The 17341-nt window shown below is 43.5% G+C and overlaps 1 protein-coding gene across 1 annotated transcript in view; it reads right to left on the bottom strand.

Moving 5' to 3' along the window:
• Positions 1-8678: 8678 nt before the first annotated feature.
• LOC126260338 (nephrin-like) overlaps positions 8679-17341 on the bottom strand; it is a 226713-nt gene continuing 218050 nt past the window's right edge. The window contains exons 5-6 of the mRNA XM_049957663.1: positions 11645-11789; positions 8679-8857 (exon numbers count right to left, since the gene is read on the bottom strand). Coding sequence (XP_049813620.1) covers positions 8679-8857; positions 11645-11789 — 324 coding nt within the window. The remainder of the gene's footprint in view (positions 8858-11644; positions 11790-17341) is intronic.

Here is a 17341-nt window from a genome sequence, read left to right as displayed (position 1 = left end):
TGGGAATTAGTGAAGTTCGGTGGCAGGAGGAACAAGACTTTTGGTCAGGTGATTACAGGGTTATAAATACAAAATCAAATAGGGGTAATGCAGGAGTAGGTTTAATAATGAATAAAAAAATAGGAGTGCGGGTTAGCTACTACAAACAGCATAGTGAACGCATTATTGTGGCCAAGATAGACACAAAGCCCATGCCTACTACAGTAGTACAAGTTTATATGCCAACTAGCTCTGCAGATGATGAAGAAATAGATGAAATGTATGACGAGATAAAAGAAATTATTCAGGTAGTGAAGGGAGACGAAAATTTAATAGTCATGGGTGACTGGAATTCGTCAGTAGGAAAAGGGAGAGAAGGAAACATAGTAGGAGAATATGGATTGGGGGGAAGGAACGAAAGAGGAAGCAGCCTTGTAGAATTTTGCACAGAGCATGACCTAATCATAGCTAACACTTGGTTCAAGAATCATAAAAGAAGGTTGTATACCTGGACGAATCCTGGAGATACTAAAAGGTGTCAGATAGATTATATAATGGTAAGACAGAGATTTAGGAACCAGGTTTTAAATTGTAAGACATTTCCAGGGGCAGATGTGGATTCTGACCACAATCTATTGGTTATGAACTGCAGATTGAAACTGAAGAAACTGCAAAAAGGTGGGAATTTAAGAAGATTAGACCTGGAAAAACTGAAAGAACCAGAGGTTGTAGAGAGTTTCAGGGAGAGCATAAGGGAACAATTGACAGGAATGGGGGAAAGAAATACAGTAGAAGAAGAATGGGTAGCTTTGAGGTATGAAGTAGTGAAGGCAGCAGACGATCAAGTAGGTAAAAAGACGAGGGCTAATAGAAATCCTTGAGTAACAGAAGAAATATTGAATTTAATTGATGAAAGGAGAAAATATAAAAATGCAGTAAATGAAGCAGGCAAAAAGGAATACAAACGTCTCAAAAATGACATCGACAGGAAGTGCAAAATGGCTAAGCAGGGATGGCTAGAGGACAAATGTAAGGATGTAGAAGCCTATCTCACCAGGGGTAAGATAGATACTGCCTACAGGAAAATTAAAGAGACCTTTGGAGAGAAGAGAACCACTTGTATGAATATCAAGAACTCAGATGGAAACCCAGTTCTAAGCAAAGAAGGAAAGGCAGAAAGGTGGAAGGAGTATAGAGGGTTTATACAAGGGCGATGTACTTGAGGACAATATTATGGAAATGGAAGAGGATGTAGATGAAGATGAAATGGGAGATACAATACTGCGTGAAGTGTTTGACAGAGCACTGAAAGACCTGAGTCGAAACAAGGCCCCGGAGTGGACAACATTCAATTAGAACTACTGATGGCCTTGGGAGAGCCAGTCATGACAAAACTCTACCATCTGGTGAGCAAGATGTATGAGACAGGCGAAATACCCTCAGACTTCAAGAAGAATATAATAATTCCAATCCCAAAGAAGGCAGGTGTTGACAGATGTGAAAATTCCCGAACTATCAGTTTAATAAGTCAAGCTGCAAAATACTAACGCGAATTCTTTACAGACGAATGGAAAAACTGGTAGAAGCCGACCTCGGCGAAGATCAGTTTGGATTCCGCAGAAATGTTGGAACACGTGAGGCAATACTGACCCTACGACTTATCTTAGAAAGTAGATTAAGGAAAGGCAAACCTACATTTCTAGCGTTTGTAGACTTAGAGAAAGCTTTTGACAGTGTTGACTGGAATCCTCTCTTTCAAATTCTAAAGGTGGCAGGGGTAAAGTACTGGGAGCGAAAGGCTATTTACAATTTGTACAGCAACCAGATGGCAGTTATAAGAGTCGAGGGACATGAAAGGGAAGCAGCGGTTGGGAACGGAGTGAGACCTGGATGTAGCCTGTCCCCGATGTTATTCAATCTGTATATTGAGCAAGCAGTAAAGGAAACAAAAGAAAAATTCGGAGTAGGTATTAAAGTCCATGGAGAAGAAATAAAAACTTTGAGGTTCGCCGATGAGATTGTAATTCTGTCAGAGACAGCAATGGATTTGGAAGAGCAGTTGAACTAATTGGACAGTGTCTTGAAAGGAGGATATAAGATGAACATCAACAAAAGCAAAACGAGGATAATGGAATGTAGTCGAATTAAGTTGGGTGATGCTGAGAGTATTAGATTAGGAAATGAGACACTTAAAGTAGTAAAGGTGTTTTGCTATATGGGGAGAATAATAACTGATGATGGTCGAAGTAGAGAGGATATAAAATGTACACTGGCAATGGCAAGGAAAGCGTTTCTGAAGAAGAGGAATTTTTTAAACGTCGAGTATAGATTTAAGTGTCAGGAAGTCGTTTCTGAAAGTATTTGTATGGAGTGTAGCCATGTATAGAAGTGAAACATGGACGATAAATAGTTTGGAAAAGAAGAGAATAGAATCTTTCGAAATGTGATGCTACAGAAGAATGCTGAAGATTAGATGGGTAGATCACATAACTAATGAGGAGGTGTTGAATAGGATTGGGGAGAAATTTGTGGCACAACTTGACTAGAAGAAGGGATCGGTTGGTAGGACACGTTCTGAGGCATCTAGGGATCACCAATTTAGTATTGGAGGGCAGCGTGGAGGGTAAAAATCGTAGAGGGAGACCAAGAGATGAATACACTAAGCAGATTCAGCAGGATGTAGGTTGCAGTAGGTACTGGGAGATGAAGAAGCTTGCACAGGATAGAGCAGCATGGAGAGCTGCATCAAACCAGTCTCAGGACTGAAGACCACAACAACAAGAAATAGGTTTATCACGTAACTAATGAGGAGGTACTGAATAGAGTTGAGGAGAAGAGGAATTTGAGGCACAACTTGACTAGAAGAAGGAATCGGTTGGTAGGACATGTTCTGAGAAATTAAGGGATCACCAATTTAGTACTCGAGGGCAGCGTGGAGGGTAAAAACCGTAGACTGAGACCAGCAGATTCAGAAGGATGTAGGTTGCCGTAGTTACGTGGAGATGAAGGAGCTTGCGCAGGATATAGTAGCGTAAAGGGATGCATCAAACCAATCTTAGGACTGAAGATCAAAACAACAACAAGAAATATAAAGGCATTTGAATTAACGAGTTGTGCTATAGTGTTTAAGATCAACATATGATGTGGAAGTCTACCCTTAATAGGCACGACGAAAACGCGCCGAACAAAAAATACACTCCTGGAAATGGAAAAAAGAACACATTGACACCGGTGTGTCAGACCCACCATACTTCCTCCGGACACTGCGAGAGGGCTGTACAAGCAATGATCAGACGCACGGCACAGCGGACACACCAGGAACCGCGGTGTTGGCCGTCGAATGGCGCTAGCTGCGCAGCATTTGTGCACCGCCGCCGTCAGTGTCAGCCAGTTTGCCGTGGCATACGGAGCTCCATCGCAGTCTTTAACACTGGTAGCATGCCGCGACAGCGTGGACGTGAACCGTATGTGCAGTTGACGGACTTTGAGCGAGGGCGTATAGTGGGCATGCGGGAGGCCGGGTGGACGTACCGCCGAATTGCTCAACACGTGGGGCTTGAGGTCTCCACAGTACATCGATGTTGTCGCCAGTGGTCGGCGGAAGGTGCACGTGCCCGTCGACCTGGGACCGGACCGCAGCGACGCACGGATGCACGCCAAGACCGTAGGATCCTACGCAGTGCCGTAGGGGACCGCACCGCCACTTCCCAGCAAATTAGGGACACTGTTGCTCCTGGGGTATCGGCGAGGACCATTCGCAACCGTCTCCATGAAGCTGGGCTACGGTCCCGCACACCGTTAGGCCGTCTTCCGCTCACGCCCCAACATCGTGCAGCCCGCCTCCAGTGGTGTCGCGATAGGCGTGAATGGAGGGACGAATGGAGACGTGTCGTCTTCAGCGATGAGAGTCGCTTCTGCCTTGGTGCCAGTGATGGTCGTATGCGTGTTTGGCGCCGTGCAGGTGAGCGCCACAATCAGGACTGCATACGACCGAGGCACACAGGGCCAACACCCGGCATCATGGTGTGGGGAGCGATCTCCTACACTCGCCGTACACCACTGGTGATCGTCGAGGGGACACTGAATAGTGCACAGTACATCCAAACCGACATCGAACCCATCGTTCTACCATTCCTAGACCGGCAAGGGAACTTGCTGTTCCAACAGGACAATGCACGTCCGCATGTATCCCGTGCCACCCAACGTGCTCTAGAAGGTGTAAGTCAACTACCCTGGCCAGCAAGATCTCCGGATTTGTCCCCCATTAAGCATGTTTGGGACTGGATGAAGCGTCGTCTCACGCGGTCTGCACGTCCAGCACGAACGCTGGTCCAACTGGAAATGGCATGGCGAGCCGTTCCACAGGACTACATCCAGCATCTCTACGATCGTCTCCATGGGAGAATAGCAGCCTGCATTGCTGCGAAAGGTGGATATACACTGTACTAGTGCCGACATTGTGCATGCTCTGTTGCCTGTGTCTATGTGCCTGTGGTTCTGTCAGTGTGATCATGTGATGTATCTGACCCCAGGAATGTGTCAATAAAGTTTCCCCTTCCTGGGACAATGAATTCACGGTGTTCTTATTTCAATTTCCAGGAGTGTAAATCACTCTGAGCACTATGGGATTTAACTTCTGAGGTCATCAGTCCCCTAGAACTTAGAAGTACTTAAACCTAACTAACCCAAGGACATCACACACATCCATGCCCGATGCAGGATTCGAATCTGCGACCGTAGCGGTCGCACGATTCCAGACTGTACCGCCTAGAAGCGCTCGGCCATTCCGGCCGCCGCGCTGAACAGTTTCATTAATTAATTGAATATTGTTATACAGTGTTGAGATTTGTTTTTAGAGATATTTAAAACAAAGGTCATTGCTTATAGTTTTACTGATATAACATTTTATTGTTTTTAATGGTGAAGTGTTTTTATTGGGTTTAACTGCTAAAGCACTCAGCAACTGTCATTGCGAATTACGCATGTAAAAAATATTACCTATACAAAATTTTGTGTTTTGGAAAGATAGTTGGCATTGTGAGTAACGACACTTGTATGTGTGGGAAGTGTGAACCCCTAGTTACAGTTTCTTAAAAATAAAATTTCGTTCTGAAAGAAATGTTATTTTAGGTAGGTTAATCCACCACGTGTAAGTTAAAATATATTCTCAGTCTTTACAGGGGATGATATATTTGGGTTGTGTCTGGTAACGTGTATGAAGTAGTTTGGCCGTATGGCTCAATAGACTCAAGAAGAATCAAAGCGTTTGAGATGCGATGCTACAAAAGGATAGTGAAAACTTGTGGGCTGGTAAGGTAAGGAATGAGGAGGTTCCCTTTAGAATCCGTTAAGAAGGGAACATATGGATCACACTGACATGAAGAAGAGATGATTGGATGTGGACCAAGGGATAGATTCCATGGTACTGGAGGATGCTCTAGAGGGTAAAAACTGTGGAAGGAGACAGAGATTGGAATACATCCAAAATAAAAAAAAGATGTGGCATGGGTTGCCTATCTTAGTGGTGCACAAGTTCACTGCAGTGGACAATCGTTAGTAGTGGCTTCTTTTGCGTTTTCAATCAGTCCTGACTACAAATGCGCGTGCTACACTCCAGTGGATACTCCCTACTGGTGGTGCACCCTGAGTGCATTTCCATCCTGAGGACTGATTGAAAATGCCACGGAACCCACTAATAACGACTGTCCACTGCAGTGGACATTTGCACCACAGGTACATAAAGTATTTTTCGGACCTTTTACTTTGTTCAACCACGAATCTTCATGCTCGCCTCGGAGAAAATACTGTCTTGTGAAATCGGATGATACGTTTTGAATCCACTTGCACCTGCTGTTCTGTATAAGTCAGTGCTCGGAATGAGCCACGCCTGCTTGGAAGACGGTGAGTGGTGAGTGGTGAATGCGTGACAGCAGACTCACACTTGACGCGCAGCACCAGCGGCGGGCTCTCTCCGTCGCCCTCCACGTTGCTGGCGACGCAGGAGTAGCCGCCGGCGTCCTGCCTGCCTACCGACTGCAAGGCGAGCGCCTCGTCGGTCACGATCACACCGGCCGACGCGTTCTGCACCAGCGTCTGGCCCTGCAACAGTGGCGGTCGATTATCACTCAGGACGACTCTTATTCACTTCTAGTTGCTAGATTTCAAGCCGCAGCTGAGCTGCATTGTGAACTTCAGTGCGCCAAACACCAATTAAATACGGAAACAAGATCAAGTTCACTGGTGCAAGGAATGGAAAAATCAGGTAGGAAAGGTCAGGTAGTAATAGATTCGTACGCTATTTACTAACTGCACTACTTTCTGAAGGTTTACTAAACATTCTTTACCTTAAACAAATCTCAATATCAAAAACATATGTGATCCTTGATGTATTGAATTTTTTCCTGTCAGAGTAATCTGCTCTTCCAAATGTTTAGGTGATTATGTCGGATATGAACTTGCAATGTTTAAAAATGTCATTTTTGATGGAAAAAAGCATACCGGGTCGTAAATAGTCATGAAAATTAATTTGTTCCTCAGCTTACCTAGCTTGTCAAAATATCTGTCAACTTTGCCTTGTTGCTCGCTGCAAACTTTGGGATTCAACTGCCACAGTCTTAAATTTTCACGTCTATTCATAAAATCGTAGTAAAAGACTTCGTTCACTTTGATTTTTGTCCTATTCAATCGATGCATTATTTTCACTGTGTAATTTCACATTGTATTCCGATTAAAATTACTTTATAGTTGACGTCTGTCACTTGCTGTTATAGTGTTGTCACATCGGCTGCTGGCTACAACTCAGTTATACGCGACACACAAACGCGGCGGGTCATTTCACGAATGTTGTTAATGTGTAACGCGGAACAATGTTGGAAGCGAACTTCGCGAGGTGTGAAGGAATGGGACTAAACTGCGGCAGACGACACGTTTTGTAGTCCTGAATTTATACTCATGCCCCAACCTAATCACAGCTTCTTGATATACAGTGCATCCGAGGAAGCAACGACCATCAATCTGCGTCAGTTAAAAAATCACGCTCGCTTTGTTCACGGCATTTAAGGGTGACCTCTACGAGCAACTCAAGACAGAAAAATTTATTTCAGCGTAAAACTCAAACTGTATTTCCTCGATGTGATTGGTCACCTGAAACTCCCCTCATGCTAATTACACGGGCTGCAGTGTTATCAGCAGGGCTGCAGCGTTATCAGCAGCGTTACTGGTTAGCACTTGGCTGCAGATTATAGGGAATACAAGAAGAGTCCAAATGAAAGAAGAACGACAAGAAGGAAAAATAAGAGCGAATAGTCCACACGATGAAGTAAATGAAGTGGAAAAGTATTAGAAATTAAAAAGAAATACATTACAACCAATTTATTGAATAAGAACAATGAAGTCTTTTGATCAATGAAGTCTTTTGATCAGATTTAGAAAAATAAAAAAAATTCGTTACTTTTTACGAGATTTGAACCTACACCTTACATACGTCACGTTTACACGCTAACCACTTCACTAGTCGCCTGAGGATGTTGTTGAATTTATTACTCAGTCCCAACGATTAATTGCAGCGTTCAAAAATTCAGCTTCATAGTCGTGCGAAGCTAATGTAATATGAGCCGCTCTATGTGATTATACCTGTGTGTGTGGGTGCGTGTGTGTGTGTTATGAGTAGGAAATAAAAGAAAGCCGGACAAGGGAATGGAAGTGAACTAACTGTTGTGGCAGTTAGGCAACGGTGAACGGTTCGGGCTTGACGATGGGCGCTCTGATTTGAGAAAACCAGCAACAACTAGTGAAATGTTAACTATCAAGTAATTTTTAACGTGATCGCCCAGTACTCTTTCCTGTTCATCACTGTATGTTCTCGTAAAAAACTTTCTTTCCAAAAAGAGGTCTCATGAACACCTCACAGTGTCCGTCAAAGTTTTAAATGTATATCCTAATGCACATCTTGCAACTGAATATTTCTCATTAGCTTCCCGGACAGCTATTTCAAGAAGACTAATTTTTTCTACTGATTCATTCATATTTCTTCATTACATTTGGGACTTCGCTTTTAATCTTTAACTGTTACGGCGCAAAGCCTCAAGAATATATGTCTGTACGCTATTTATTTTAGCCGCAACAACCTGAAAATGCTTTGTCCAAAACATCATGAACGTACTGCTCTGGTCATTCAACTTTACCACTATTCTTACTTTGGCTACACATTGTCACAAACCATCGGTATAGCAATCTCGTACACACATTAACTCAGAGCATTGCGAATCACTGTGTGTGATGTATTGGTTCTCAGATTAATCGTCTTCTTTGTTGACGTTGTCCAGATAGGTAACTGCACTTGATATTTATATTATATGTTCAGGCACAAGAGATATCTCTAGAAACCAGTTTATCTTTTTATACTGTAGCTAAATATTGGCATAATCAACACAAACAATCTAATTTACCCTATAGTTAATGACTTTCCCCTTTATTTACAAGAATTTATCTATTAGGGATTAGTCGTTACACACTACTTAAGAAATCAGGAAGAACAGTTCAATATGAAAACATTTCTACATATCACGGCTTCCAAACATTAAATATGGATAATCTTAACTGTCATACAGTGCGTTTTCTGTGGTACTACCGGTAACGTTTCCATAATTAGGTAAAATTATTTGTTTCTTTCACTTTTGTGGTTCCATCACTGAAATCAGTCACGGCGCCGGACACGTTGACGACGGTGGCAGTGTCCGCACACTTACCTGGAATTTCCAGGTCACTTTGTAGGCCGGCGGGTTAGCTCGCACACGGCACTCGAAGTAGACGTCGCTGCCCTCCTTGATGTCGTCGGGGCGCATCCGCTGTCCCAGGCGCAGCTCGCTCGTGGGCGCATCTGCGAAGATACACCTACAGGAAGCTACTGGACTGAAGCCGGTTCAAACTAAACACATTTTCTGCACATAAGAGAGGGAGTGTGAGTTTAAAGATGATGACATCATATTCGAAAAGCTTCAGGAATCGTAAAAAGAAACTATAGATATGAAAACAGCGGGAACTGATGGATGCATGGCCCTGCACATGTCGTATAAGAAAGCAATGCTGGACAGTAAGCAAAATTCCACATTCATAAAAAGCTGAAGAACTTGTAATGTTGCTCATGATCAACAGTCAGAAAGACTGAAAAGAATACAGAGGGATGCAAGAATCGTTAAGAGAACTAACCCATTTTCAAAGTCTCTAACTGGAGAAGAGCAAAATATATTAAAAAAGAAGTTGAATGGGATAAAATATATTTGTTTTACAATGGAAAGAATTTGACATAGGTAACAGAATTGAACTGTGATCAGTAATGGTAAATAATGGATATCCTGAAAAATTAATGGAAGCCATACAAATTCTATAAAACGACTCAGGCCCATTAAAAATACTAGAACATAAAAGACAGACGAAACTTTAATACATTAATGTATTCGGCAAAGTATTAAAATGGTGGTCCGTTTTTTTTTTATGACATTGTGGAAAATTCATGATTTTGGTGGGTGATACCTCAAGTCCCCATTGGCAGTAATTGAAGGTCACTGGAGGATGCTAGGAAGTGCAAGGGCTCTTGAACACAAGGGATACGCGAAGAACACATCTGTACAGCCGTTGGAGCAGACGGACACCAAGTTTTACTTTACTGTTGAACTGTTGGAGGAATACTGCTACGTAATATACTTCATGTTTTGCGAAAATTTTGTAAGACTTCTGTTCTGATACATCGGAGGTACAGTCTTATACATAGTAAAATTCAGTTACAAGTAGCACTTACAACTTCCGAACTAGGAAAGAATTGTTAAATTTTAGGGAACTCCACCACTTTTCATGCTACTTTGACGCAGCATCACCTGCTGCTTAATATTTGTTATTCTATAAACTCGTTTCAGTGTATTTTGTAGGACCACGATTCCTGCATAAGACTGTTGTATTTCAGAATAATTTATCAGACTTAGGCAACTTTAAACTCAAGGTACCGCCTACAATAATTTTCAAATATTTCGCTATTTTTACCATTATGATCATTGCCATTAACTGAAAATTTACTATTATTAATTTATTCCCATATTCTTCCCGTGCTTAATTTATTAGATCACAGTTTACTAAAGGTCAGTTAGCTATCTTACCTTAGGGCGTCAAGCAGAAGCATACGACTCTCCCCTTCTACATCAGTGAGCCACATGTTCAATTAGAGCCGTACATAGCTAAAAACACTTTTCTGTTCCTACCTCATACTACTGATTGTGAAAAGGACGCAATATTCGGTAGGGTGGCAAAGAGGTAAACAATCTCGTGCCGTCTACAACACGACATTAATTGCACAACTGGCACTGAAATGACACTTATAGTTTCTTCCTTAATGGAGGACGTAATGCAGACTTCTAAGAAAAAGCAGAGATAGTGAACGAATAACAACAGATTTCGATGTTATACATGCTTTGGACAACCGGGACCTACCAGAAAAAATATAATCCATCTTTTATTTCAGAGGACCTGCAACAACTTGCACTGAGAAAATCCCAAACAAGTTTTGTGATATTATCGTTTGTTGTTGTTGTGGTAACCAGTTCAGAGACTGGTTTGAAGCAGCTCTCCATTCTACTCCATCCTGTGCAAGCTGCTTCATCTCCAAGTAACTACCACAGCCTACATCCTTCTGAATCCGCTCAGTGTATTCATGTCTTGGTGTCCCTGTACCATTTTTGCCTTCCACAGTGCCCTTAGTGTTTATAGTCACTAAAAATGAAAAAAAATTAAAACAATTGAAGTTTGAGTCAAGTTAGACTTCAATTAATGTTGTCAATGAATGAAGAATGTCCATCTCAACGCTTTCTTTGTCGAACATTCCGTCAGTTTCCATTGCTTCCAGTCCCACAGAACGCTGCTCAATCGGCCAAACAACATAGAAAGAGGAAGTGGTTGACGAGTGGGTATTTAGCCGTTTTTCAAATAATGCAAGGTGATGAGTAAACCGAGGAATCAATCAGGTGACGTTTGAAGTGTTTTTCTCATGCCATGACTTGTACCCATCACAGTTATCGTGAGAATGAGGCAGGATGTCTGTTTCAAGAATCTCGGTAAGTCTTGTCATTTCTACTAGCTCTTCATGATGAGTGTGTTGCGACCACTTCCGTCTTCCGAGGTACAACATGTGTCTTCACAAGGCTACACCCATAAGTTTCCAGGTTGAGAATACGCTTAGACCCCATATAACATCTCTACGGATCCTCTGAATCACCCAGTTTCACTCCCAAAGAAAATATTTGGAGCTGTCTTGAACAGGGGGAAGGGGGGGGGCGTAGCAATTAGAATCCCTGCAAATTATTAGCTCTGATGGATCAACTTATCGATGAGTGATTTGAGCTGGATATGGCATACATGTAGAAATGTGTGGACTCACCTTCTTGTAGTGGTGCTATTAGCAAGGCTAGAGATGGGGTTACACTGTGTTAGCGTGCAATCTCTGTAAGGTGCTCTCTCTTGATTTCGGAGTGTACTTATGTAGATAGAGATACAGACAGGTCTAACAGACATATCTCACCTAAAGGCCGGAAACATGAGTTGAGCAATGAATGGCGGTTGGTCTGTACTGCGCAGTGTCGGTGACTGTGGAGAGTGGCGTGGTAGCTGAGCAGCGACTTACAGTAGACGGACAGCTTGACGGAGTGCTCCTGGATGCCGGCGCGCACGTGCGAGTTCTCTGCCCGACACGTGAGCAGGCGGCCGTTGTCGCCTTGCGATGGCGTCAGCGACAGCGTCGATAGCGTCTCGTTGCTGTCAGAGGACACCTACGCCACCAGAAACCCATACGGTCACTTAAAACAGTGTTGTTACTACAGGTTCTCATAAACAGTAGCTTCTACGCAGTAGTATTTATTTCTCCATGTACTGTTTGGTCTTCTGATACAGTTTTCTAATCGGTAGTCGACTATCGAACCTATGTCGTTCGTGGCACCTAACAACATATTACTTGAAACTGATCAACAATCTATGTTAAGGGATTTCCATTATTTCCGACACAATATTGCTTACTGCTTGCTGATTCAATAGATACCAGCAGACACATGATTCTTTAAGGAATGAAATCTCATTTATAAAACAGCTACAAACGTCGGATTACCTTACAAATCAGTTACGTCTGATTCCGATGAGTGACTTCCAGCATGTAAGGGCGAAAAACTTTAGAAAAGGTTTACTTAGCAGTCCTCTCATCATAAAACACGGGATGAACATAACCTGGGTAATCAAGTGATCCATTTTAGGCAAAAGCTGGTTTTTCTAGCATCGGAATGTTTATGAACTAATACGTGCTGAACAATATGTTGTAGAACGATATGGTGTTCAGCTATATTGAATGGTACATGTGGATACTGTCTGCAAACAGTTGTTCGAGTGAAATTGGTAGTAAGGAAGTGGTAAATTACAACGTCATGTCTGATGCTGTGTTTGACTGCATGAACAGCGGACATGTAGTAACTGCTTTGCACCCACAGGTCCTGTTGGTCTCTTCAGTAGAGACCGATCGTCTGTCATCCTCCGCAATAGCGTCAGTGGAGGCAGTATGGAGGGGCACGCAGTCAATACAACGCTACCCGGCAACTATCAGATATCGTGACCAGGGGCCGATACTGACTGTCAGATATCACAAAAGTGACTGCTCCCTGGTCCAGCCCACCCACCAAATGAAACTCCCTGGAGGTACTGAGAATCGATCCAAGATATTCGGCATGGCAGTCAGCCACGATGGCCACTCAGCTGCAGACGCAGACATAAAGGCAGTAAGCCATAAACTTCTGTCCTGGAATCGTTCTCAGGTATTTGGGTGCCATTCATTAGTATGCCTAAAAAAACTACAGTTTCTAAATACAATAAATATCTTCTTCTGTTAAACTCTGACATGAGATTATAACTCTCAATAACTAGATTATGGCAGCATTTTAAATTATTTAATAAGGTCAACAAATAGGCGAAATATTGAAAATCAAAATTTTCTTGCTCCTGGGGGCCGATAAATAGCCAACATGTAACAGCTTTATTCCGAAGTTTTAAATCGTTTTAAGACTCCACTATTATGTGTAGAAGATTTTACATCCAAAGACAGCAGAACTCAAAGTCTGTAAACTTAGACAATAGTAAAACCCATTGAAAATTAGTACATGTGAGGATACCATCAAGGTTTTTCAGAGGTGTTGGATAAGAAGTAGGTTAAGATGGATTGAATTCATTGAGCATTTAATGGCAGTTCCTCGATGAAAAATGAAGTGCAGGTTAACTTGCGGGCAGAATTACCTATTGTACTACCGGGAACTCAGAACAACATTTAACACGACACAAAGGAATTAAACGCGTTAACTGCAAGTAACCATTGATTTTTATCGATGAGGCAAGTTGAGACTGGGATTCAAGCCCGGTTCTCGTCCTTACTAGGCAGATGCGCTGAAAACTGTGGTATCCGGACGCAGTGGTCACCACAATCCCACAGACTAGCCAACCACATCTTCTCTCAGACGCAGATTCTTACCTTACACCACACACTATTGATGTAGTGCTAATGCTAATTAGCAATTTAGTGTTCCTGCTCACTAGCCTTAGTACTGTAGATGACAAGGGGTTATTTTTAGGAAATATGGTGCGAAATTGTGATTTAATGTTCTTCATTGCGCACTGCCCCAGCCTCACGGCAGACGGCGGACGAAGGCTCGCTGGGGCTTTATGCAGGTGACACAGTTTTGCAACGAGCGTCAGTATGTGTGTATGTGCGCGGCAGCCATCAACAGCCAGAACCCAGCATTAGCAGAATTACGCAGGCGCGGGCCGATACCCGTGAGTTCGAGCTTGTGTATCGAGCGTGAAGGGATCATCGGCCGTCATCATCATAATTGTACATAAGTTTCAATTATGAGGGGAATTGGCGAGATGCTGTGATGTTGTGATTAATGAGGGTACTGAACAGAGGCACTACATCAGTAGAGTGTTGGTGTTTTTTTAATTTTTTGTTTTTTTTTGTTTTTTTTTTTTAGTCATGCAGACTTCTCACTGCCTTTAGACGACCCGCCACGAATTCCTGTCCGGTGTCAACCTCTTCATGTCGGAGCCGCAGTTACAACCTACGTCCTCAATTACACTCCTGGAAATGGAAAAAAGAACACATTGACACCGGTGTGTCAGACCCACCATACTTGCTCCGGACACTGCGAGAGGGCTGTACAAGCAATGATCACACGCACGGCACAGCGGACACACCAGGAACCGCGGTGTTGGCCGTCGAATGGCGCTAGCTGCGCAGCATTTGTGCACCGCCGCCGTCAGTGTCAGCCAGTTTGCCGTGGCATACGGAGCTCCATCGCAGTCTTTAACACTGGTAGCATGCCGCGACAGCGTGGACGTGAACCGTATGTGCAGTTGACGGACTTTGAGCGAGGGCGTATAGTGGACATGCGGGAGGCCGGGTGGACGTACCGCCGAATTGCTCAACACGTGGGGCGTGAGGTCTCCACAGTACATCGATGTTGTCGCCAGTGGTCGGCGGAAGGTGCACGTGCCCGTCGACCTGGGACCGGACCGCAGCGACGCACGGATGCACGCCAAGACCGTAGGATCCTACGCAGTGCCGTAGGGGACCGCACCGCCACTTCCCAGCAAATTAGGGACACTGTTGCTCCTGGGGTATCGGCGAGGACCATTCGCAACCGTCTCCATGAAGCTGGGCTACGGTCCCGCACACCATTAGGCTGTCTTCCGCTCACGCCCCAACATCGTGCAGCCAGCATCCAGTGGTGTCGCGACAGGCGTGAATGGAGGGACGAATGGAGACGTGTCGTCTTCAGCGATGAGAGTCGCTTCTGCCTTGGTGCCAATGATGGTCGTATGCGTGTTTGGCGCCGTGCAGGTGAGCGCCACAATCAGGACTGCATACGACCGAGGCACACAGGGCCAACACCCGGCATCATGGTGTGGGGAGCGATCTCCTACACTGGCCGTACACCACTGGTGATCGTCGAGGGGACACTGAATAGTGCACGGTACATCCAAACCGTCATCGAACCAATCGTTCTACCATTCCTAGACCGGCAAGGGAGCCTGCTGTTCCAACAGGACAATGCACGTCCGCATGTATCCCGTGCCACCCAACGTGCTCTAGAAGGTGTAAGTCAACTACCCTGGCCAGCAAGATCTCCGGATCTGTCCCCCATTGAGCATGTTTGGGACTGGATGAAGCGTCGTCTCACGCGGTCTGCACGTCCAGCACGAACGCTGGTCCAACTGAGGCGCCAGGTGGAAATGGCATGGCAAGCCGTTCCACAGGACTACATCCAGCATCTCTACGATCGTCTCCATGGGAGAATAGCAGCCTGCATTGCTGCGAAAGGTGGATATACACTGTACTAGTGCCGACATTGTGCATGCTCTGTTGCCTGTGTCTATGTGCCTGTGGTTCTGTCAGTGTGATCATGTGATGTATCTGACCCCAGGAATGTGTCAATAAAGTTTCCCCTTCCTGGGACAATGAATTCACGGTGTTCTTATTTCAATTTCCAGGAGTGTATTTACTGGATGTTTTCTACTCTCTGTCTTCCTCTACAGTTATTACCCTTTACAGCTCACAATGGTACCAAGGAAATTATTCAAATATTGTTGCCAATGTGTTTCATATATTCCTTTCCACACCAATTCTGTGGAGAACTTCCTCATTATTTACCTTGTCAGTCCACAAAGTGTTCAACATTCGTCTGTAGCACAACATCTCAAACGCTTCGATTATCTTCTGTTGCGGTTTTGCCACAATCCATATTTCAGTACCATACAATGCTTTACACCAAATGTATATTCTCAGAAATTTCTACCTCAAATTAAGATCTACGTAAGATAGTACTAGACTTCTCTCGGTCAGGAATTCCCTTTTAGCCAGTGCTAGTCTGCTTTTTATGTTCTCCTTGCTCCACCCGTCATGAATTATTTGCAGCCTAGGTAGCAGAATTCATTAACTTCATCTACTTTGTGACCACCAATCCTTCTGTTTAATTTATCACTGTTCTTATTTTTGCTATTTCTCATCACTTTCGTATTTTTTCAGTTCGCTCTCAATTCCATATTTTGCACTCATTAGACACTTCATTCCATTCAGCAGATCCCGCAATTCTTCTCAATTTTTATTTAGGGCAGCAATGTCATCTACGAATCTTATCATTCATATCCTTTCACTTTAAACTTTAGTTAGATTCTTGAGCCTTTCTTTTATTTCCGTGATTGCCTCTTTGATGTATAGATTGAACAGCAGGAGCCGAAGCCTATATCCTGGCTCACACCCATTTTTATCTGAGCACTTCGCACTTGGTCTTCCACGATTATTATTCTGTCTTGTTTGTTGTACATATTGTGTATTACCTGTCTTTCCCTAAGGCTTACCCCTATTTCTCTCAGAATTTCAAACACCTTGCACCGTTCTACAATGCCGAAAGTTTTTCCCAGGTCGACAAATCATATGAATGTGTCTTGATTTTTCGTTACTCTCGCTTCCATTATCAATTGGATCGTTATAATTGCCTCTCCGGTGCCTTTACCTTTCCTAAAGCCAAACATCGTCTATTAACTAATCCTCCATTCTTCTGCGTATTATCCTTGCCAGCAGTGTGGGTACATGAGCTGTTAAACGTATCGTGCGATAATTCTCGCACTTATCGGTTGTTGCAGTCTTCGGAATTGTGGGGATCATGATTTTCCGAAACCAGATGGTGTATCGCCGGACTCATCCATTCTATTTTGCAAAAGCAGACATAATGTCTGATGGGATAGCAGCAATCAGTGATTGTATAATGTTAGTTATAATCCGTCTTGGTTGCAAATTTTTTTTTATTCATATGACCGGTTTCGGTTTATTCAGAACCATCTTCAGATCTGATATTTCAGTTACAGGAGTAACCCGTCACATGCGACGCAGCATGTGAAAGTTGCTGGATTTGGATGGGTTACTCCTGTAACTGAAATATCAGATCTGAAGATGATTCTGAATGAACCGAAACTGGTCATAAGAATAAAAAAAATGTTTTTGCAATCAAGACGGATTATAAGTAACATCATCTATTCTATGCACCAGCTTGAATAGTTGTTTCATTGCCACTCCCCCCAATGGTTTTAGTAATTATGATGCAATGTTATCTATTCCTTCTTCCTCATTTGATTTTTTCAAGTGCTCTTTTAAATTCTGATTGTATTACTGGAACCCCTATCTCTCCTATGTCGTCTCCTGTTTCTGATACACGCCTTCAGTGTATTCTTTCCACGTATCCCCTATCTCCTATCCATTTAAAAGTGGTATTGCCACTGCACTCTTACTTTGCGC

The sequence above is a fragment of the Schistocerca nitens genome, chromosome 5 (genome assembly GCF_023898315.1).
Source record: "Schistocerca nitens isolate TAMUIC-IGC-003100 chromosome 5, iqSchNite1.1, whole genome shotgun sequence".
In the NCBI taxonomy this organism is placed as follows: Eukaryota; Metazoa; Arthropoda; class Insecta; order Orthoptera; family Acrididae; genus Schistocerca; species Schistocerca nitens.
Note: the sequence above shows the minus strand (reverse complement) of the source record. Positions and strands in the feature narration are given on the sequence as shown.